At 30.7% G+C, this 23,685-nt stretch overlaps 1 protein-coding gene across 1 annotated transcript; it reads right to left on the reverse strand.

The window, feature by feature from the left end:
- Nucleotides 1-16,845: 16,845 nt before the first annotated feature.
- LOC145305450 (uncharacterized) lies at nt 16,846-23,234 on the reverse strand. Its single transcript, XM_080147067.1, has 4 exons — nt 22,159-23,234; nt 21,760-21,873; nt 19,626-19,730; nt 16,846-17,474 (listed from the first exon to the last, which is right to left on the reverse strand). The coding sequence occupies exons 1-4, from the start codon at nt 22,757-22,759 to the stop codon at nt 16,846-16,848; spliced, it is 1,449 nt and encodes a 482-aa protein (XP_080003193.1). The 5' UTR covers nt 22,760-23,234.
- Between the last annotated feature and the right edge of the window lie 451 nt (nt 23,235-23,685).

Raw genomic sequence — 23,685 nt, forward strand, 5'->3', positions numbered from 1 at the left:
ACAGTCAAATTTTATTGATATGATTAATTTATAAAAAAATTTTCTTCCCAAATGGCAGTTTCCTAAAAACTAGGAAGTATGCAGTAATGTGTATTCACACATTGTTTTCATACAGGCCATATAAATAAGACAAAAAAAATAGAAAAAAAGATAATAAGCAATAAATAAAATCATATTGGAGAGGAAAGAATGATAATAGGAAGGATTGATTAGGACATACAAGTCTCACACCATTATTGCAATAATAGAAATTAAAAAAAATTTTAACAAATAGATTTTGATTGATTTATCAGATTTCAAACAATATTGAAAAGAAATATAATTTTATCTACATTCTTGACATAATGGGTTGTTACACACTAAAGTTAAGCTTGATAACAAAGATTCTTTTAGATTTTTTATAAATTTTTTCTTGATTGATTGTGGGTTAATAAATCATTATTACAATGGTTATTCCATAATTCTTGGAAATGATACTTAGGAAATCTTTCAATAGATTTAAACTTCGGTTTTTTAACATCAAACATATTAGAGTTTCTAAGATTTCTGGTATGTAATTGATTACGGCGAAGCCATGTACCTTGAAAGGAACTTGGTAGCTTACTGTTTATAAAATCATACATAAATAATAATTTCAAATAATTAGCTGATTCATGTAAAGGAAGGACATTCATTTTTTTAAATAAAGGCATTGTGTGTGAGATGTGTTTCTTACTAAAAACAATTCTTATTGCCTTTTTTTGCAATTTAATTAATGGGTCCATAGTAGATTTTAGACCACAACTCCAGGCAGGTAAACAGTAAAGTAAATGACTATTTATAAGTGAGTGAAAAAGCATTTTTTTGCTATCTAAATTCAGTATATGTTTAGCTCTATTTATAAGAAATAAGGAACTAGAAATCTTTTTACGTAAATGTTCTACATGATATTTAAAATTCAAAGAAGGATCTATAAATACACCTAGGAATTTAATTGCAGGAATATTGCTACTTGAATTGACATAATTTAAGATTTTTATTTTCTCAGGATCAAACTCATTTTCATTGTTAAAGTTTAGCTTAATATTAAGAGCATTCCAATCAATAGTATTTTCATTTTTATTAAATATCATGATTTTAGTTTTATCAGGATTTAAGCTCATTTGATTACTCCTAAACCAATCAGATATCTTTTTAAGTTCATTGTTTAATTTCAGTTTTATCTCTGTAAAGTTTTTACCAGAAATTAAAAAATTACTGTCATCAGCAAATAATAGGGTAAATAAATCAGTACAGTTTTTAAGATCATTTATGTAGATTAAAAATAGAATTGGTCCTAAAATAGAGCCCTGTGGGACACCTCTATCTATGTTCAGCTTTGTTGAGTCAGTGTTGTTTACATGTACAAATTGCTGTCTATTACTTAAATAATTTTTAAACCATTCAAGTTCAACGCCATTAATGCCAATTTTTGACAACTTTTTAATTAAAATAGAGTGTGGAATTGTATCAAAACATTTTGCAAGATCACAGAAGACTCCAATTACAGTTTTATTATCATTTTTTGCTTCAGCTATATAATTTAAGAGGTGTATCACGGGGTGTATTGTAGACTTTTTTGATTGAAATCCATACTGATGTTCAAAAATGATATTATTTCTAATCAAATAGCATGACAGTTGTTGATAAATGACTTTTTCTAAAACTTTTGAGAAAATAGCTAATAAACTTATCGGCCTATAGTTTGATGGATCAGCTTTTTCATTAGAATTATTCCCTTTTAACTTAAAAATAGGTATAACTTTTGCGATTTTAAATTCAGAAGGTATTTTCCAGTTAAAATAGTTTGGTTAATGACATGAGAGAGAGGAAGGGCAATAACATAAATTATTTTCTTCAAAAAAGAATTTGACAGGCCAAAAATATCCATACTTTGTTTATTTCCCATTTTTTTAACAATATCTATAACTATATTTGGGTTTATTGTATGCATTTTAAAACTGGAATTATAATTAGGTATATAGCTACACGGATCAATGTTAGAAGGATTTATTTTAGCTGATATCTTGCTTGCTACAGAAGTGAAGTGTTCATTCAATTTCTCAGAAATTTCTGCATTATCTAAATATATAGCATCATTAAACTTCAATTCATTGATACATGTTGCTTTATCTTTTGTTTTTCGGATTGCATCTCTAATAATATCCCAAGTTTTCCTCAAGTCAGATTTACATTTTTTTAGCTCATTGCAATAATACAATTTTTTAGCTGTTTTTATTGCACGATTATAGACATTTCTATATCTATTATACATCCTAATATTATCAGCAGTTGGTTCATTAATACTTAACGTGGACAATTCAAATTTTTTATCTCTACATCTCATTAAACCATCAGTCATAAATTTTTCAATTTTATGTATGTTCTTATTAATTCTAATCCTTTGTAAAGGAAAAGAAAGTTCATAAAATTCATTAAAAAGCTCATAGAATTTATTAAAACAATTTTGGGGTTCTAAACTGTTAGTTACATTTTCCCAATTAACATTTCTTAATAGATTGATAAACCCAGTAATTTTTTCTTCATTAATATTTCTTGTAAAAAAATAAGATTCTTTACTTGCTTTATATGAATAAGGTGTTATTGTGAAAATTGGGAAATGATCAGATATATCATTTAATAAAATTCCTGAATGAAAACTATAATCTTTTGCGTTAGTAAAAATTTGGTCAATACATGTTGCTGATGTCCTAGAAATTCTTGTTGGTCTTGTTATCAAAGATAAAAAACCATTTGCAATGCAATTTTCAAGGAAATCATTTGTTTTTTCATGACAGTGATACTTTAAGATGTCAAAATTAGAATCTGTGAAAATGTAAGAGGCACATTTAAAAGACATTAATTTACTTTGTAGGTTAGAAAAATTATCAATAAAAAAATCCATTTGTTGAGATTCAGTAAATCCCATTATAGAAGTATTAGGCCGGTAGACATTACTCAAAACAAATTTTTCTTTGTTATATTCAAGTTGAATTGTGAGTGACTCAAATAAGCCTTCTTCAAATGTTGACAATTCATTCAATATTTTGAATTTTAGATTTTTATGAATATAATAAGCTATCCCGCCGCCCCCTTTATTCTTTCTACATTTATAGATAAATATATAATCATCTATTTTAAATATATCTTGGTCATAAATAGTCCAGACTTCTTGCAAAGATATTACATCTATTGTAACTTTATTTTCTTTTAAATAATCTATATATTCTTTAAGCTGAATAAATTTACTATTAAGACTCTGAATGTTCCAAGAAAGAAATTTTAATGTTTGAAATTGCTTACATTTTTCAATAAATTGTTTGTTATTAAAATATGAACATGCCAAATCAATTTCATAATACGGATTTTCATAATTATTACCATTTAATGTAGAATCTTTATATCTAGATAAGAAATCATATTCAATATTATTTAAAATCTGACAAATACTACCCACCCTATCGAAAATCATTAGATAAATATAGTGTGAGACAAATACATAAAGGGTATGATGAAGAAACGAAGTTGGGGGAAAATAGGGAGAAGTTTTTAATGAATGAAAAATAAGGAAATTGGGTGTAGATTAACATGTAAACAAAACTCAGCCTACAAGGGTATTATATTAATTTTACATGAAGCAATTTTTAGTTGCGAAGCTACTCTATAATTTAAATATTATAAAATATAATGTAAGAGGATAAAACTTAGAAAAAAAATCAAAGTATTACATATAATAGAATCATAATGTTTAACATTTAACAATATTTCTCAATTATTTGATTAGGTGTGATTTCAAACATTTTCACTTTGAATACTTTATCACTCTTTTTAGTAATAAATTTGACAATTTTGCCATCTAGATGCCAAACTTTTTCAAATTTCTCAGATTGAATCAATTTTTGCATGACAGCATAACGGCGTTTGGTAAGATCAGCAGCAATACGATAACTTTTTGTGCCTTTTTCACAATCAATTTTCCGAACCTTAGCAAAATTTTTGTTGGCAAGAATTAGATTTCGAAGGTTGCGATTTTTGAAGCGCACAAAAATAGGTGGGCACATATAGTTACCACTCTTTGGGATGGGCAATACATGAGCTGTTTCAATGTAATCTGATGGATGTTCAACGCTGAAACCAATAGAATCTTTCTTTTTGTTCAAAACAGGCCCAAGCATCTCATGCACCGCAGCCATGCAAAGCTTAGCATGGTCATATTCAGAGATATTTTTGGCTTGGGCTTCTGGTACGAACAAACCATTTATACGCACACAGTAATTCCTTGATGCCTGCTCTCTAGCATCCACTCCTTCTCTGACAGCCTCAAGTCCTTCCTTTAAAGGAAGTATATCCTTATCATTAATTTGTGCTTTAAATGCAGATAGCTCGCTTTTTAAAGCATCTAAATCTGCCTTTTTAGGCCTGGACTCAAGATCTTCATTAAGCTTCTTTACCTCCTCTTTCAGATCTGTATTAGTATCCTGCAAATCACTCATGGCTTTAGAAAGAGAAGCCAGTTCTTTCTCATTTGCAGTAATACGGGCAGACAGACTCTCAATTACTTCTAATTTAGATAGCCTATCCTTAATATCCCGAATATCTTCTGATAGTGTAGTTTCTACACTTAAATTGTTAAACTTTGACATTTTGTTAATTTGATCCCTTGTATAGGAAATGAATTAGAAATACATGTGTTTATAGGATGATTTATGCCATTTTTAAAAAAGGTAGTGAAAAATTTCTTTTCAGTTTTAATGATTTTCCAGTTTTTTTACACAATTTTTTCAAAGCAACAAAAAATACATTTATGTTTATCTTATGAAAATATTTTTTGGTTGAGGTACTTTTTAGATACCTGTACAAATATCCCATGAAATAAAAATTAAAAATTGACATTTTGTGAGAAAATTTCAACAAAAATATAAAGATTTTTAACCCCAAAAAATCAGTTTTTTCCATTTTATCCAAAAACGGCCAGGAGGCCCCGGGTTTTTCAATAATAATATCAATATACAACATGTATTGTGTATAAAACAGTTTTCACAACCTGGGGCCTCCTGGCCGTTTTTGAGTAATTGGGCATTTTACATTGCATGGTTTGAACAATTTCGTTCTTGTTAATTTCAAATTTTTCCTCCTTAGAGGAGGAAGGAGTCATTTTAGAGCCCAAAGTCATCTCTGCAATGTTTTATAACTTTTTGAGGCCTATTTTACTTATACTGGACCTACCTAAAAATGCCGGGACTCGAACTGGGTGCACCTGACGCTATATTCATGTTCACAAACATTGTTTGCATTGAAGAAATATTTACATAGACGTTGATTTTGTTAAAATATTCAAATCGTAACTAAAGTTATGAAGGTTTATAGATTTTTTAAAAATAGGGTAGCTTCGCTCCTCCAAAACCGCCAGACGTACTTACCAAATGCACATTAGAAGTTAACAGAGGCAAAATTTAAGTTATTTCCGAGTTAAAGCAAAAGAAATTACATCATTTCTTCAAATACAAGCTTATTTATTGAAGTTTACTTTTGTCTACTCTAAATGTCCCGTTTTTGGCAAAAGATCGCACTGTGCGCCCCCCCCCCCCCGGCCCCCCCCCCCACTGATAAAGGTGTGGCTAGGGGACCGACTGTTATAGGTTAACAACAAATTTTTATGTGGTAAAATTACCCGATTTGTCTAATTTTGGAAATTCTGATTCCTAGTATAACAAAGTACAATGTTATGAGAGAAGCATCTCTATAATGAAGTCCTAAAACATTATCATGTACACACAGCTATCCTCAACAGTTTAGCGGATTTATAAACAACACGCTCTAAGCGGTCAATGGATCCTAAAAATAGACATACTTGCTGAATCATTCCTGGTTTTACCTAAATTATACCTGCTCCTTCTTCGGGACTATAGGCTTTTAAAGATTTTCACTTAAATTACCCTATTATTTGACTTAAAAATAGTGTTCGACAAGACATCCTGTCGCTGTTTATAAGTTTTAATACAAAAAAAGATGTTATTATTTTCTTTTAAGGCCATCCAAATGTCTTATATTAGATTTAAATTTAACCGATATAATTGTTATTGGTTCCCTCTGCCGTTTCTATCCATATTTCATGAAATTAAAACCATGAGAAAGAGTTGACAAGAAAATAAGAAAAGTGTTGAGAGGATAAGTAAAAACTAAGTTAATGATAGAGTTATAGTATTAAGACTAAAGTAATTGTATCTAATATAAGGTTTAACAAGGTAAATCTCAAGAAAAACGTAAATATAATGGTGGGACAAAATAAATCATAAAGTAAATGATCAGTTAAGTTGTCTTAATAAATAGGAAATAGAGGAATAGAAATAAAAGAAAAGAATGATAGGAGAATATATAAGAAAACCGAGAAACCCTTAAATATCAATATAAAAATATAGCATGACCAACAGACTGACAGACAAAGTAAGTTGTATGCTGTTACTTTTTGTTAAGGGATATCTTCACAAAAATTGACTTATCTATCTGAATTAGTATTGGTTAAAATTAAATTTTACCATATTGTTATGGACTGACAGACAAGATAAATTATAAAGTAGTTCTGCTACTAACCCGCAACTATGGCTCGTCATGTAGCGCATCCGCTCTTCGTTGGGGATGTGATAGGTTCGCGGTACAATTAAAGAAGTTAAAAATTGTTCCTACTGTTACTATATACGGTGCGCGGCATAAATAGTTAGAGCAGGGAGACAGGGATCTAAAGGGATAAGACAATGACTTATAAAGTGATGTAAATCCCCAATGATGATACACAAATTTACCCCTTATTTAGCTTACACAAAGTGGTTGAAAAGCTTGGAAACTCAACTTAAATACCAATCAATCAAAACTTAATAAAAGTCTCCAAAGTTGTAAGCTAACAAATAAGAAAACACTATATTAAAACTTTTGCTACAGCCCAATGTCCCCTTTCCCTTCTCAGACAAAGTGTTGGTTGTCTGTTGAATGTTACTTAAATGAATATCCAACAGTGGGCGGTAGAGCTCCCATGACAAGCGCGCGGATTTTGAAATCGAAGGATAAACCCACCCCAATTAGGTATTTATGGTATACTCTGCTAACTTAATTTGAAGTCAAATAAGCTGATCATATTTCTACCATCCACTGTCTTATATTATGCCTGGAGTAAAACTTCAATTATAAAGGTTAGTACTCTAGCCTATAACTTTTCCTCAAGATAAAAATACAGTTAATCTTTTAGATGATTGTAAATTTCTTTGCTATTGATTATAGCATACTATTGAAAATCTGTATGCAAAAGATAAATTTCTTGTCAAGTTTCACAATTATCATTTTTATCTTTTGATATGATAAAAAGTAATGCAAAATTTAATTTTCTATTTTTATCATTGGTGTTGGGCGTTATATACCAAAAATATTTGATGCAGTTATCAGTAAGTATATAAACAGCAGGTCAACAGTCTTTAGATTTATGAAATAATATTAAATATGTATTAGATGGTAGTTCACAGCACAAAAAACGCGCGAACAGAGGTTAGTGGGTTAAACTACTTTTATTCCTCAAAAAATAAAAATCACCCTGTGATAAACATGCTGCTACTTTTGTTTTCCATAAATTGTTACATGTCTGTTATTACTTTAAATAAACATATGGTTGCCCTTTAACATCCAGGGGATTTGTATTCAAAATGGAAGGAAAAGGCAGAAAAATACCATTCTGAGACCGATTTAAATTTTCCATTATTTCGAGAATTCAATCAATTCATTAGTTATTGAAATCTTAAGCTAGCTACAAACAAAAAAAAACCTTAAAACTTAAAAAGAGAATAAGTATAAAATACATTTTACATTTGTGCCAATAAAAAAATTGATCCTAAATTCATGTTAGTATATCATACTGTAATCTTAGGCAATATAATTATTTTTTAGGAACCGCTATTCTTGACTAGCTGGAGATTTAAACGCACACTAGATCATTTTCTGATAATATTTTTTTCTTACTCCCCTGTAATTTATTAATTACATTTCATATTTTGTTTTGGTATCTATTTCAGCTTAAAACTGTAGTTATAATGTCACCAATCCTACTTTATAAAGTAGTAAGTTTTTTTGGGTCATGTGAAGGAAACGAAGTTGCGGGTTTCGTCGTATTTTAACAGTAGCTTTTGAAAGGTTATTAGGCGATTGGCCTGCAAGATTAGGCAATTGGCCCCGCGGGGTTAAAGCACCAGCAGGAGCTAGAAATAGGATAAAAGCTAATGTGAAAATATAATGAAAACTGCAACTTTGTTTCCTTCACATTAGCCAGTTTTTTTTTATAAAGCTTAAGATCTGAAAAGTTGTTAGGTTGTACTTTTCAAGAAAGCACAATAATTTTTTTAAGTTATTTTAGGCTATTTTCCTCCTCCTCCGCCTTCCCTAGAGGATCAGGTTGACCAATTAGTAATCTTATAATGTTAACATAGAAAAAAAAATAAAAGAGAGGAATCGAAGCAACTAGAAGACGAAAATAGGCAGTGGGCCTAGAGGCCTACTCAGCGCTGTTGCCGCGCTAAAATTTATTGCTATTCCACTACTTTTCAAATGGGAGGATTAAAAATTATTTTAAAAAATATTTTTTTACTTTTTACTATTTCCATATTTAGGGCAAGAATATTAGATTAGATATTTTCGTTTTAATGTTTTAACTAAAAATTACATAGAATTTTATTTTTATTTAAAAAAATTTGTTCATGAAAGATGAATCCTTCTATTTCTAAAAAGGGGGAAATTTTTTTCATAATAAACATTCAGCTGATTCTGACCGCCCACGGCTGTTTGCTAAATATCGCTTTTCTTTTTATTCCCATTATTATTTATGATTGACTTACAAAAAGCCCTGGGCGGTTTTTGATTTTCGTCTGCTTCTAAATTTAGGGATGGGGAAGTAGTATTTTACCATGAAAAAGGGGTGAGTATTCATCCTCTTATCCTTTTTCCTTATGAATGTTAAGTAGTAAGTTTTGTGAATGTATGAATTAACATTCTGATATTTGAATGGTAATTTTGTATAAAAACAAACACTGTAAATAATGGTAGAAGCAAACGCTGTTAACAATTTTATTAATATATTAAATACAAATGACTCATTTTTTGTAATAAAACTTATGAACAGCGCAGGATGTCTTGTCGAACGCTATTTTTAAGTCAAATAATAGGGTAATTTAAGTGAAAATCTTTAAAAGCCTATAGTCCTGAAGAAGGAGCAGATATAAATTAGGTAAAACCAGGTATGATTCAGCAAGTATGTCTATTTTTAGGATCCATTGACCGCTTGGAGCGTGTTGCTTATAAATCCGCTAAACTGTTGAGGATAGCTGTGTACAGAGTGATTCGAAATAAACTGAGTTTTCTGATTTTCCGTCAAACCAGAAGGAATACAGAAAAAAATTATATGTCCTTGTTCTCGGTGAAAAAGTACGTCAAATTTGTAAAAGGTGTTTTTCATTATCTCTAAAAATGCGGCATCTATGATTTAGTTTCGAAAAATGCTTTATGTGAAAAAAATTGAATAAGAAAAATTAAGACAACTTTTCTTTTAATATAAGTATAAAAAAATCTTAGAATTTCAATATTAACCCTTAACGGTCGGGTTTTTTTCTATCTCATTTTCTGTGTGTGAAAGATAAAGAGCCCAAACTGCGTGACTTTTTAAGTATATGTATGACACATAACTGAGAGTTGGAATTTTTTGAATATCTCTATCCTGGCGGGCACAGGATGCCAGCAAACCTGGCAGGGTCATCTAGGTATAGAGCAAAAATATTTTTTTGACTTAAACAAAGCATTTTATCTTACTAAAATAATAAAATATTCTCTAGTAGTACCTCCAAATTTTAAATACAAATGTTCTAGTCAATTTAAGGTTACTGATCCTCCAGGTCTCCAGACATGTTTAAAAGGCTCCTGTGGCCGCAATTTTTGACTTAGATACTTCAAATTTTAAACTTAAGCTTTTCTTACATGTCTAATTAATAATCATATTTAAATTTCGTTTTCCGCCGACCGCTGACTGCGGTGGCTGGCAGCTGCCAAGTACAGCTGCGGCCGCTGAAATTCATTTTTGATATTTTTAATATAAAATTTATATTAAGATGAACATTTTCTGCAAAAAAAAATTCTACAAAAAAGTTATTGAAGTTTGAATTTTTTGTCAATCAAATTAAAGGATTATAGAAATGATATGAGGTGGGGATGAACAAACATGAGCGATTTTTAAAAGCGAAGCTTTTCTATAATTAGGATCGGTCCGTCCGTCCGTGACAGTTAGCTTTTATTCGTTATTTTGTGCATGTTAGATTTGTCCTATCAATTTCAAACTTTGCATGGTGATTCCTGTAAGCGTAGCAACTCTATAATCGTTACCAGAATGTCCGTACGTCCATTTTAAACATGTTGATCTTTTTACTTTTTTAATAACAATTTTTTAGGTGATAAAATCATCGGATTGAACTGATTTTTTTATTACTGATTCCTATTACAATAAGGTACAATATTATGAGTGAAGCATCTCTATAATCAAGTATTAAAAATGTCTGTATGTCCTTAAACAGAATTCTGCATTTAAAAAGTTTTGCAACATATAGATGCTACTAATAGAATGTATATCTTTGTTATGATAGTGATGACACTCTGCAAAATATACAGGATTAATATTCATGTAGATTTTTATCTTCAATTGCCCCAGGATTGTTTATTTGATCAGTATACTTATTCAGAATAACAACAGCAAAGGATGTTGTTCTATGTATTGCATTTCTTGGTAATTCGAAAGAATTATTATTATCAACTATGAAAATATTTCTTGCTTGAGCACCCTGAAATTCATAGATATTTGTTACTAGTATTCCTTCAGTTTTTTTTGTATATGATTTAAAGCCTCTAACAACTTGTATAGTTGAGGGAAGGTGATTCTTTAACAACTCGAATAATGCAGTGCTTCTCTATAAATCGAAAATTGTCCGTCTGTTATAAATAGGGAAAACGTGAATTTCATGGCTGATATTTAAGATAGACTGTTGAATTTTTATGTGATTGTTTTATTATTATTCATAATCCTCCAATATATAATTTACTTGGTCCGTCTGTCTGTCGGTCGTGCTGCAAATACTTTTTATACGTTTTATCATCACTGAACATCGGCTCTATAACTGCCGTATGTCTAATAAGGATCTTTGTGCTTCACGCTACTGAGATGTTGTCATACTTGTTTTGAAGAGCGTAGCTATCTTACAATTAGCTTGTGTGACCTTGCGACGGATAGATCAGCGAAGCCTTTAGTTGTGTGTTGGGAGGGGGGGGGGGGGGAGGGTGGAAGTTCTTCTTCCAAATTTTTGATAATATGAACAATTATGTGTAAAGAAATTTATCAGCCATTATCTTATCCCTTTTAGATCAATGTTCTGTGCCTCACTGAGCATTGAAAATAATTTGTTTATAAATTGTTATGATTGTTACAGGAAATATAACCCACAGTTCGAAATCATAGGACAATCATAACACGCCCATGTATACAAAAAGAGCTAACTGTGATGTACGGACGGACAAAATACCCTAATTGTAGAAATGCTTTGAATATTATTAAAAAATTTTAGAAGAAAAGTACTTTTTTGTGTTGCAATGAAAATTTAGTGGTCTTTCACGCATGATCTCAAAAACAGCTGGACAATAAATCTAATGTTTACAGTACTGCTTATCTTTTTATCTTGGGCAGTCTTTAGGATATTTGGATATTTCATACATTTTTATACATGAAGAGGTTGTGTGAATATTTAAAAAAATATAAATAATAGTTACTTACCGCTTCAAGTTATAAGTTTTTATTCGATTGGTAAAATTAATAATTGGTTTTACCAGATTTTGAAACCTTTCAAATCTAGTACTGACACTACAGAAACTGTGCTGCCAGCTATTTAGTAGATATCAATAATCAAAATAATTCTGTTGGAACAATAACATAGTAAATTAGCCTAGTTCTATTTTGTGTCTATTTAGAGCATACTAATAAAAAAAGTTTAGAAGGCATAATTATACTTTATGCTAAAATAACAAGATGGCTATATAGATCTGTAGGTATTTAATTTAAAATACCCACAACCATGGATTAACATGTAGAGTGTCATCTCTTTATTAGGAGGTGAGGGGTTTCAATCTCGTCATAACTGAAGAGGTTTAAAAATGTTCCAACTGCTGCTATGTCAGGTGTGTGACATATTAAAGGAAATGCCTTGCACTTAGCTTCCTAGAGATACATTAAACTACTTGTCCTTGTGTCTCATTATCTAATAATACAAAGTAGCTTGATGTCTGTCTGTCCGTCCCTTAAGATCTCGGTATCCACTGGATTCTACTCTTCAGGGTATATACCTATTGGTCCTGTGGTGTTTCTAAGCTATATTCTTGTGGAGGTAAGACATCCCCAACCCCCCAAAAAATGAAAATTTCTTTCCCCCCCATTAAAAAAAAAATTTTTGGGTGCTGCCCATAAATTATGGGCAGCACCATAATTTTCTTTTAAAATTACCTCATAGGGCAAAGCTCCTAGGGGTTTAGTGGGGAAGCCGCTAGTATTCTATAATGTAGTATGGTTTTTATTGTCTTCATCTTAAGATTTAAATTTTCCACTGCTGAACCAATTAAACTCTCACTTCACAGGATGGTCTTAGCCTATTCAGTTTTAAAATGATTAAACACGTCTTGGGATACTATGCTATCTTTTTGCTTTCCCTCCCCTTGACAAAACTCCTAGATGCCAGGGGCGCAACCACTTTCCTATAATTTAAAGTAGTAAGATTTTTTGTATTATTTGTAGATAGGACAATTCTCATATGTTACGGACAAAAGCACAGGAAGACAGACCCAAATTATGGAAAAGCTTCGCTTATTATGCTTATTTTCATAACAAGGATGACAACATCCAAAAAAGCAAAGCTCTGAAACAGTAGGACAAACGAACATTAACACTTGTAGAGTGCTAGAATTAAAAAATCAGAACATAAATATAAAAATGTCGAATCAAAATTGTAAGTAAATTTGTTTAAAAACTGCTTAAAACAGGATAATGTTTAAAAACATACTTACGTTTTTAGGACTTGATTATAGAGATGCTTCGCTTATGACATTGTACTTTGTTGTCCTAGGAATCAGTATTCCAAAAAATCAAATCAATTGGATAATTTTAACTGATAAAAATTTGTTGTTTAAAAGTTAAAAATCAACATCAAAATTGACGTACGGACATTCTAGTAAAGATTGAAGAATTGCTACGGTTTCTAATTCGTATCTAACTACCACAGGAATCACCTTGCAAAGTTTGAAATCGATAGGACAATTCTAACATGCCTAAATTAACTAAATTAAAAGGTATCCGTTCCAGACGTACGGGCGGACGGACGGACCGACCCTAATTATAGAAAAGCTTCGCACTTAAAACTATTGTTATCTTATATTGTTGATTACAATACTATATGGCTAACTTGCCCCTAGCTTTAGTAGAGGGCGGGAGGAGGTTGAAAATATATAGCCTAAAACAACCCAAAGACATTGAAAAGGTTCCTTGAAAAGTAAAACAAATTTGGAACAGCATTCCCAAAGATCTATAGCTTTAGACAATAAAGATTTATAATTTATATTAGAGGACCAACAGCCGCGAACTTTGCATCTGGGGGCTCTGTATTCAACTGAATAAAAAATGAGCAGAAAAATAGCTTAAAACCATCCAATAGCTTAAATATAAAATATTCTAAAACAATTCCAGGAACTATATGAAGCTTCCTTAAAAAGGAAAATTCAATTAATTTCGTAGTTATTGAAATCTTAAGCTTATGACAAAAAATACCTACTATATATGAAAAGTTAAAGAATGTATACCATTGTTCTTAAATTTTACTTACAAGATAAATTATAGAGTAGTTGCAAAAAAATATAAATAGAAAGATTGATAACAATTAATATTTATTATAACAAATTAAAAGTATTTATGCATTATTGGTAAAAATATGGCATTATAATATTTTCTTAAAAATTAGGAGTAAATTAAAACACTACACTATGTGTTTTTATTGATTTGAAAGGTCAGAGTTTTTTTACAGGTATGTGTTCATGTAGATCATCATCCTCAATTAGGTTTAGAGCTCGCTTTGGACCGCTGAACATATCAAAATCATCATCATGGACAACTATGGCAAACTTTGGTTGATGTAATATTATTGAATCTCTACATTTTGTATCATATTTATTTCTTTCCTTCTTACTCTTCTCAACTCTAATACTGGTCTCATCATTTGAATAATCTAGTGACAACTCATCTGCCCAAGCTGCAAATTCATGTTTATGATCAATACTTTTATCAGCAAATACAATCATATTCTTTATTTCAATGAAAACTTCATAATTTCGGAAATGCTCTAAAATGATATAATTGATATGTCTTGGCTTGTTTACTAGATCTTTCATATCTTTCATTGTATCAACGTCATAGCAGCTCCATGAGACATTAGCATAATTTCTAGAAATGTTTTTCTTTACATCTTCATATAAATCTCTATTTTCTAATTTGATTTTTGTTTTAATTTGTTTCAATCTTTCTTCAATAGGTAAACTAAGAAACTTCTTTGTATTTGTCTCTCTGATAATATCCTTGGAATTTCTTGAGTATGTAATGATTGAAATACTCTCATCTTTGTCTAATAATTTGTACTTCTCTAATATTGCCTTAGTTAAGGAACTAATGACACTCTGGAGCTTTTCCATCAGGATAAATATATTCATGCAGATTTTTATCTTCAATTGCTCCAGAACAATTTAGTTTATTGTTATCTTTATCCAAAAGAATAATTGCAATGGACATTGTTCTAAGTATTGTATTCCTCATATGGTCAGGCCAGGTACCCCTATCTTTATAAAATATGATAATGTTCCTTGCTTGAGCACCCTGGAATTCATGTATATTTGTTACCAATATTCCTTTAGGTTTTTTAATGTATTCTTTAAAATCTCTGACAACTGAAGTAGTTGAGGAAAAGTGTTTGTTTAACAATTCAAATAAATCAGTATAATCAATTTCATCTGATAATATAACAACACTTTCTTTAGGTTTATGTATGAAATATTTGTTTACAGCAGCAACAGCTAATAAACTAGGTTCAATGTCATAAACATTTCTGTAGTAAAAATTATAGTTACCCATGACATTAGTATCAGGAGAACAAGACATTTGATGAGTAGAATCCTGGTCTAAAGATCTAGCTAGATGTATAATTTGTTGAGAATTTCTCATATTTTTGTAGAGATTAACATGTACAGCATTATGATTCACTTTCATAGTTCCTAACCACTTTGCTTTCTTAGTTTTGAAATCTTTTCTCCAATCTTTAAAGCCATAATCTACTACTTTTAAGTTAACACAAATTGTCTCCAAAGAGTCTGGAAAAACAATTTCTTCAATCATCATTTCATCAATGAACAAATGATCGCATGCATTGACTCTCAAAAAATTATGGAGAGCTTGACCAAAATAACTTTTTTTGGCCATAGTCTCATGAGGTAACAAGTCTTTTGCTGTTAACACTCTAACATTGGGATAGCTCTCAAATTCTATTTTTGTAATTACATCCATAATGGAAGAATCCGACAACAGAAGATTCTCACTGTTTTGTTGTGTTATTGCAGTTAAATTGACATAAAATATTTGACTTTGGACATTATAAGTAGCACATTTCTTGGCCTTTTCCTTCAGAACATATGTTTTACCAGTTCCGTAGTCCCCATCTACAATAATGAATTTAGCTGACGAGTTTACTGCTTGTAGTTGTTCATTGGTAAGCATGTATTTAGAAACATCGCTGTCTACTGATACTCCATCATTTTTTTCTGTTAAGACCTTTTCAGTTTCTCTACTGATTGTCAAAGGATCTGATATTAATTGATTAAATCTACTTGACTCTCTAATAGAAATGTGATATATCAGTTCAGCAACAAGATTTTCATATACTGTCTGATCATGTTTATCAGATGTAACAAGCTTGTGTTCAGATATGTGTTTCAACCAAGGTGTTACATCATCAACATCTTGTAGAATAAATTGCCGACAGTTGACACAGGGAACTGTGGTTTCTTCATCAATATTCAAATAAGGAACAAACGCAGCCCTGACAAACACCCAATCTTTGGAAAGCATTCCTCCAAATAATTTCTGCATAAAATGAAAATGCTGTTTTGTATTATCTGATGCATCTTTAATTAGTAGTTTAAGTTTGTCACCACTATCTTGTCGTCCTAGTTTTACCTCAACGTTAATGATAGCACTGTATTCTGGAATAATGATTAGAGAATCCCATTCTGTTTTTGTTTCTTGAAGGCTAAAATTATAGAACTGATATTTGTAAAAGTTTTCAAGTTTATCATCCGGGATATTGTATAGGAATGTATTTTCAATAATAATAGGATTTTCTTTAGCATTGCAAGTTTTTTCAACTATTGCCTGTTGCATCCATTTCAAACGTTTTCTGTCTACCTGACTTTTTAACACCTGAAATAAATAAAGCTAATATTTGACATGTTTTAAAATTTTTATTTGTTGAAAAGATAACTAATATAATTTATGAATAAAAAAGAACAAAAAAGGAAAGCCAAAAAAAAAAGAATATTTTTTAGCAAGTTTGACAAAAAGTATGTTATAGATATCTCAAATTAAGATTATTTAATTGATCAAAATAAAGATAATTGTGCCTTAAATTATAAAGTGAATAGAAGGTTTAAAGGAAAAGATATAGTTTATCATATGAAAATTTAGCATTCCTGTTTAAACAACCAGTTATCTGGACCTTGAAATTCCATTGGATTTCTCCTCCACTTCAAATGTTCATCAATACAAGACTTTAGTTTCGCCTCTTCAATATCTTCAATGCCAAGGATATTCTTCAATTTGTTTTCATACTGATTAAAATCTGCATAATTATCCTTGCTTCTGGTATCTTTCCCTTGTTTAGTTAATTGGTGAATACAATCAGCTGCTTGAAAGCCTTTTATAATGAAAGCTTCCATGTTTGATTTTCTTGTTGCATTGACAAGTTCATGATGTAAACATTCCTCAAGATGGTTAAACAAAATCTGAGCATCTTGCTGTTTCTTGCCCACTTTTCCTAACACAGTTGGTTTCTTGGGTGTTACAAAATGATTTGGAATAGCTGTAACCTTGCAGTCTGGATCATAATAATAATCAGCTACTTTTCGTTTTATCTCTTTAATCTTTTCTTTGGCTAATATTCTTCGATTCTCTCCTGCAGGGCCATGAAAGTTTATACTCTGATTTAACAGCTCTTTACTTAGTGTAGATGTTTGTGTATCTTGTGTTGATAATGAGTAAACTCCAAATTCAAGACCACAAGTGCACAAACTTGGTTTTACACTTTTCTTCTCTGAAATAAAACAAGGATTACAACATCTATAATAGCAAAGGTATATAATCAAAAGTAATGACTGATGGATAATTACTGTAGTGGAGTGTCAGAACTTAATGAACAGAACAATAATTTGAAAGTCTAAAACAATTGTACATAAATTTGTTGCGAATTGCATGGATACAGTATACATTAAAAGAATTTATTTTCATTTTTAGGATCTGATTATAGAGATAGCTTCATTAAAATAGTGTACCTGGTTTTCCTAGAAATCCTTATTCTTAAGATCAAATCAATAGGATAATTATATCATATAAAAAGTTGTCAAAAAATCTTAAAATTAGAAAAAAAATATTCAAAAGTTCTTTCATTCTGTTTCAAATGGACTTTCTGATAACAATTAGAGTAGTTATGCTTCCTAAATTGTATATGTCGTTAAAGGAATCATCATATTAAATTTTAAATCAACAGGACAATTCTAACATGTTTAAATTAATGAAAAATAATTAAATTACCTAACAATAAAAAGCCTATAAGGCAAAGTTTCTTTTTGATATGAATAATGAGTCCTAGTTTTCCCAGAACAAAATTTACTTTTTCATTTATTATATTAAAGATTAAAATAGCTTGATCTTAAAGGGCGAATATAGGTTTGATATAATATGAGCTTATTTCAAAGGTGCCATTATATAGATTATAAATAACTTAAGGATATTGACATATCTAATTGTATAAGTCTGTTTATAGCTTAAAACCTTTCTAACTCAAGATAATATTATGTAATAAGTGTGGTTCCCTAAGAACCCAATTTATACCCTAGCATCACACAAGGCTTCGTAGCAAGGTTGAATTAAAAAGCTTTCGTAAAGGATAGTCGTAATAACGTGGAAACTAATTAATCAGGGGTAAATATACCCATCTTCTACCTTAATACAAATTATATAAAGTAAAATATTTAAAAGTTTAAAAAAACATCAAATAATGTAAAAAGTAAAAGAAAATAATTGATAAAATTTTCTTGGAGGAAGAATGATTTCAAATCCCTGTTTTTTTAAGGTTCGTGTGAGTGTGTGTTAAAATTGCGTACATCAGGGTTTTTATATTTTCCAGAATTAACCAATGATCTTTGTACAGAAAATAAACTTTAAGACGTATTATTTACCCTAGTCAAAACTTTTACGCAAATTATTTCTACGCTTTTAAAAAATTGAATTAAAGAGTATATAATCTAAAATAATAAACATTTAAATTATCTTTTAAGGTGCGTGCCATTGTAATAGTCAATCAAACTTAAGCAAAATAGTCAAAAAAAAAGTCTTGTAAAGGGCTAAAATAAACCGTTTGTCGTCAATCTCATTTATCATATGTTCAATTGAAACAGAAAATTGCAAAATCTACTTAAGGATTTTTTTGAATTTTTAAATTTGGCATAGATATTCTAAAAGTATGAAATGGCACCTTTCATATAAGCTCATATTATATCAAACCTATATTCGCCCTTTAAGCATTGAATGGTATTGAATAATTTACAGTATTTAAATGCCAAATGTAAAGCCAAAAATCATATGTCATACATTTTATACTTTTATTTTCTCTTTAGGCAATAATCACAAGGAAAACAAATGGCTGCTAAAATATAGTGGAGTGTTAAAAAATTATGATTAGGGGGGGGGGGTGGCAGGGCTAATTTCTAAAATAAAATTAGTGGTAAACCGCAAATATTGGGTAATAAACTATGCTTTGGGGGCTCAAATTGAAGTGAGGACGCTAATTCTATATTTATAAATTAGGACTTTTCATTATAAGGGGTCACTTTCACTCAAAATCTGGGGAAGTGCCTAATCAACTCATGGGGGTAACAAACAGTGTGTGTGTGTGTGAGGTTTATTTGTTTGATTAATTGTTGTTACTATTGGTCAAGTAAGGTTAGATTAAATTGAGTACTGGGTAGCCCTTCAGGGGTAAGCATAGGAAACAAAAATACTTCCTTCCCCAAACTCCGACAACATTTAATTTTGCCTTTTCCCGAGATACATGACCCAAGTCTGTTGGTACAGAGTGGGAGAGTTTAGTACTCCACAGGGAAATCACCAAATGATACTTAGATCTTCCCAATATTGTTTCTATAAAAGCTCAATGATCTTAAAATTTATGGATTTTTTAACTTACCTCTTGTAGAACCAGCTGTTGATCCTGTAGTTGGTTCAGCATCAATTTCTTGTCTGGAACTGTCATGAGCTGGTGTTAGGTTTCCTAATTCTTCAGCTGGATTATCTAACAATAAAAAAGTCTTTTAGGCATAATTTATTTTTTATGTAAATAATTAGTCCCAGTTTTCCCACAACAAAGATTTGTATAAAATTATTAATTATAAAATTACTAAATTCTTGTAAGATTGACCAGTATCATTTTAAAAGCAAAAATTTTAGCTTAAAGGAAAAGGCAAATTTTTCCCCTAATCTGGGACATAATAAAAATCAGCGGAAAAAGCCGTTTTTTTCAAGGAAATAAGAGCCCTTTTTGCCCTAACTTTGAGATTTTGTGCATGAGATACTGTTAACCCTTAAAGATCGGGGGGGGGGGGGGGGGGGTCATATTGACCCCCCCCCCCTCTAGTTTTCAATATCATTTTTTTGTAGGTAAGATAGAGAGTTGTGACTTCATGACTTTTTAAGTTTAGTAATTATACGTCGGCAAGAGTTGATCTTATAAGGATATCTGGTCTGGTCTCTGTCGGTCGTGGCGTCCGGTCAAAGTCGGTTAGGTGGCACCAAATTTAGAAAAAATTCTATATAAATCTTAATTTTTACATTATGACCCTTGTGTATAAGGTAGAAATCTAAATTTTTTTTGGTGAATACTTAGATATTAATAACCTTCTGACAAAAGTGGTGTTATGACCGTTTGACCACTCCCTGACCGACTTTATGACCAATTTTTCTCCGGTATTAACTACAGACATATATCATGAATATTGTGGCTACTATTACAGCTAGAGACCTAAAAATTTTTTTGGTAAATCCTTGAGCAACAATAAACAGATAAAATATTAATTGGCCCCACCAACCGCCGTAACCGCCGAAAATGGCGGTTTCCATTGTTTGCCGTTTTTCGGCAATGATCAGAAAAAGTAATTTTTTTGTTATGAAAAATAAAAGTTCGTCCTAAAATTTGGTCATACTAGCTGCAAAATTGGCTGCTCTACAGCTGTTTTAATATTTAACGGCTGGCCGCTAAAAAGCAGCTAAGGAGCGGTCTGACCGCTATGACTAGAAAAAGTAATTTTCTCTAAAAATACACAGGAACCACCAGAAAAAAATTTTATGTCTCTAACTGTAACAGGAGCCGAGATAGAGGGGGGGTCAATATGACCCCCCCAATCTATTAAGGTGGGAATTGGGTCCGATCTCCGGGTTAAGGTTTGATAATCTGATGAGAAATTTTTTTGTTTACAGTCCCTTTAAGCAAATTTTAGATAAATGTATAAAAAGCTTAAATATTACTTTATTTGTGAAGTATGAATTGTATTATTGTAGGGTCTTCTATAAGAAAAATAAAATACAAAAATTTTCATCAATCTATCTCTATCAGGAGCCAATTTTAAGGTATCAAATGTACATACAGACAAGGTTACAAAGTAAAAGGGTAAAAAAGCAAATTTGGGTTCACCTTTTTGGAATTGAAACTTCTATATAAAAAGGAAAATGCACAAAAATTTTGGACATATTTGCCCCCCCCCCCCCCCCGCCCTTGAGTCATGGTTTTCCTAGACCAAAAATGTGCTTCAGTATATTAAAGATACAAATCGCTAGATCTTAAGCATTGAATATTTTCATAATTTACAATATCTTAAATTACAAATATTTTCGTAATTGTTAAGACAAAAATGTCATATACATATATTATATTTTTATTTTCTAGTTAGGCAACAATTAGAAGAAAAACATTTCGATGCAAAAATACAGTGCTTCTATGCTTTGGGGGTTCAAATTGAAGTAAGGGCGCTATAAATTGGGGGTTCACTTTCCACCAAATCTTGGATAATGCCAAATCAACTCATGGGGGTTTATTTGTTTGTTAAATTTTTATTACTATTGGTCAGGTTAGCTTAGATTAATTTGGGTACTAGTAGCCCTGCAGGGGTGAAGCATAGGAAACAAAAATATACCCTCCCCCCCTTACCAACTTCTTAGTTTGAATTTATTTAGGGTGGGAGGGTAAGGAAAAGCACCAAATGATATTCATTATAATTAACCCCATACAAGCTCAATGATCATAAAATCTATGAATATTTGTAACTTACCTCTAGTAGAACCAGCTGTTGATTCTGCAGTTGAAGGAGACGGTTCAGCATCAATTCCTTGTCTGGAACTGTCATGAGCTGGTGTTAGGTTTCCTAATTCTTCAGCTGGATTATCTAACAATAAAAAGTCTTTTAGGCATAATTTTGTTTTTATGTAAATAATGAGTCCCGGTTTTCCCACAACAAAGATTTGTTTAAAATTATTAATTATAAAATTACTAAAATCTTGTAAGATTGACCAGTATCATTTTAAAAGCAAAAATTTTAGCTTAAAGGAAAAGGCAAAAATTTTATATATATTTTGCTCAATTGTTAACATTTAAAAAACAACTTCTAAGAAAAAAAGTATATAAAAATTATCTAACTGTAATGAAAAAGATATAATTAAAAAAAACTTACTGGAGCTAGTTTCACGTCCACTTGGTTTCAACTGATTAATTTCTGTTATTTCATTATAGTGAAGGTGATTGAACTTTTCCGTGTTTTCATCATGAACAATCAATGTTAAACTTGGTTGCGCTCTTAAAATCACATTTCTGCAGAAATTGTTGAAAACTTTTAAAAACCTTTTTGTTAAGATTACAATGTTATCGGCCTTGTCCAAAAAAAAGTGATCGTGTAAATCATTTGGATCAATCTCTAATACTTTTATGCTCATATTTTTAATGCCTGAAACTGTTTCTTCAACTCTCTTTCCATTGCCTTTCAAGACCAGTATTACCAAAGAATTACAAGAAAGTTGTTGTATTTTTTTCACAGCAGAAATAATAATTTCCTCATCATATGGATTCTTAGTTTCAAAATAATTAACAGTTAGCTTTGATTTTGGAATATGTTTGTCAAGGTTTGTGTCTTCAGTTAAACCAGGAACACTTCTGATAGCATTATGTATGTTGTTATTACAAATAAATATCACTACAGACACAGCCCTCAGAATTAAGTTCCTCAATACATCATTTGTCTTACTTTGATTATATATTATTATGTTTCTTGCCTCCATGCCATTGAATGTTTGAATGTTTGTTATAAGAATTCCTTCTGACTTGGTAATAAAGCTATGTAATTCCTGGCGAAGATCTTTTGTTTCATCACAAGTTGATAATTTGATTATTTTTCTCTCTGTATATTGCTTCTTAAAAAAGCAACAAAACCTTTCTAAGTGATCAGGGTCCTCTAAAAGAATCACAACAGGCTCATTAAGATCACTAGAAAAATATTTCTTGATTGCAGCAATTGCTAAAGATGCATTTTCAAATTGTAAATTTTTATAGTAGAAATTAGTAGGACCAACAATATTCTTACAAGGTAGAAGATAATTCTTTGTTGTGTAACTTAGCTTCCATCCTATAGCATCAGAGGTATTTACAACATTTTCTGAGTTTCTAATGTTACTTGTTAGAGAAACATGTTTAGCATTGCACAAACTTTTCCTCCATTCTAACTCTAAATCATGTAGAATGAGTTTATTAATCTTAGAAAGTTCTTTACAAACTAATGACTGCTTTCATATCCCAAAATGCTCTTGATTTGGAAAAAAAAGAAGGAAGAATAGGAGAGAGGCAAATATTTTTGTTCCATGGGAGAAAAAAAGTTTCCCTTGAGGGTTGAATTATCCTGTATAATATAAAACTCAGATATAATAACAAGACAGTATTTTCACTTTTTTAGAGATAATAATTTCTGATTCTTTGAATTAGTTAAAAATCTTGGGTCATAGAAAGAAAACAAAGTAGCGGTTTTCGTCAAATTTTCACAGTACCTTTTCTCCTAAGTTTAGCCACTTGAGGGCAAATTTCCTGACCCTGCAAACGATCATTAGCATTTACCTAACCTAAAATAACCTATCAAAAGATACTGTAAAAATACAACACCCACTTCATCGTTTTCCAAAATTTTATATCTTGAAGTCAAAAGCTAAGCCTACAG

Source organism: Acartia tonsa, chromosome 14, assembly GCF_053477335.1.
Source record: "Acartia tonsa isolate MP-2025a chromosome 14, ASM5347733v1, whole genome shotgun sequence".
Lineage (NCBI taxonomy): Eukaryota > Metazoa > Arthropoda > Copepoda > Calanoida > Acartiidae > Acartia > Acartia tonsa.

Bases quoted from the DNA above. Each gene is read 5' to 3' on its own strand.
- LOC145305450 (XM_080147067.1), bottom strand. From the start codon at position 22,759: ATGGAGGCAAGAAACATAATAATATATAATCAAAGTAAGACAAATGAT. The intron at 21,874-22,158 runs GTAAGTTTTTTT...TTTTATTGTTAG, and splicing joins TGGACGTGAAACTAGCTCCA to ATAATCCAGCTGAAGAATTA. The intron at 19,731-21,759 runs GTAAGTTACAAA...TTTTATTGTTAG, and splicing joins AACAGCTGGTTCTACTAGAG to ATAATCCAGCTGAAGAATTA.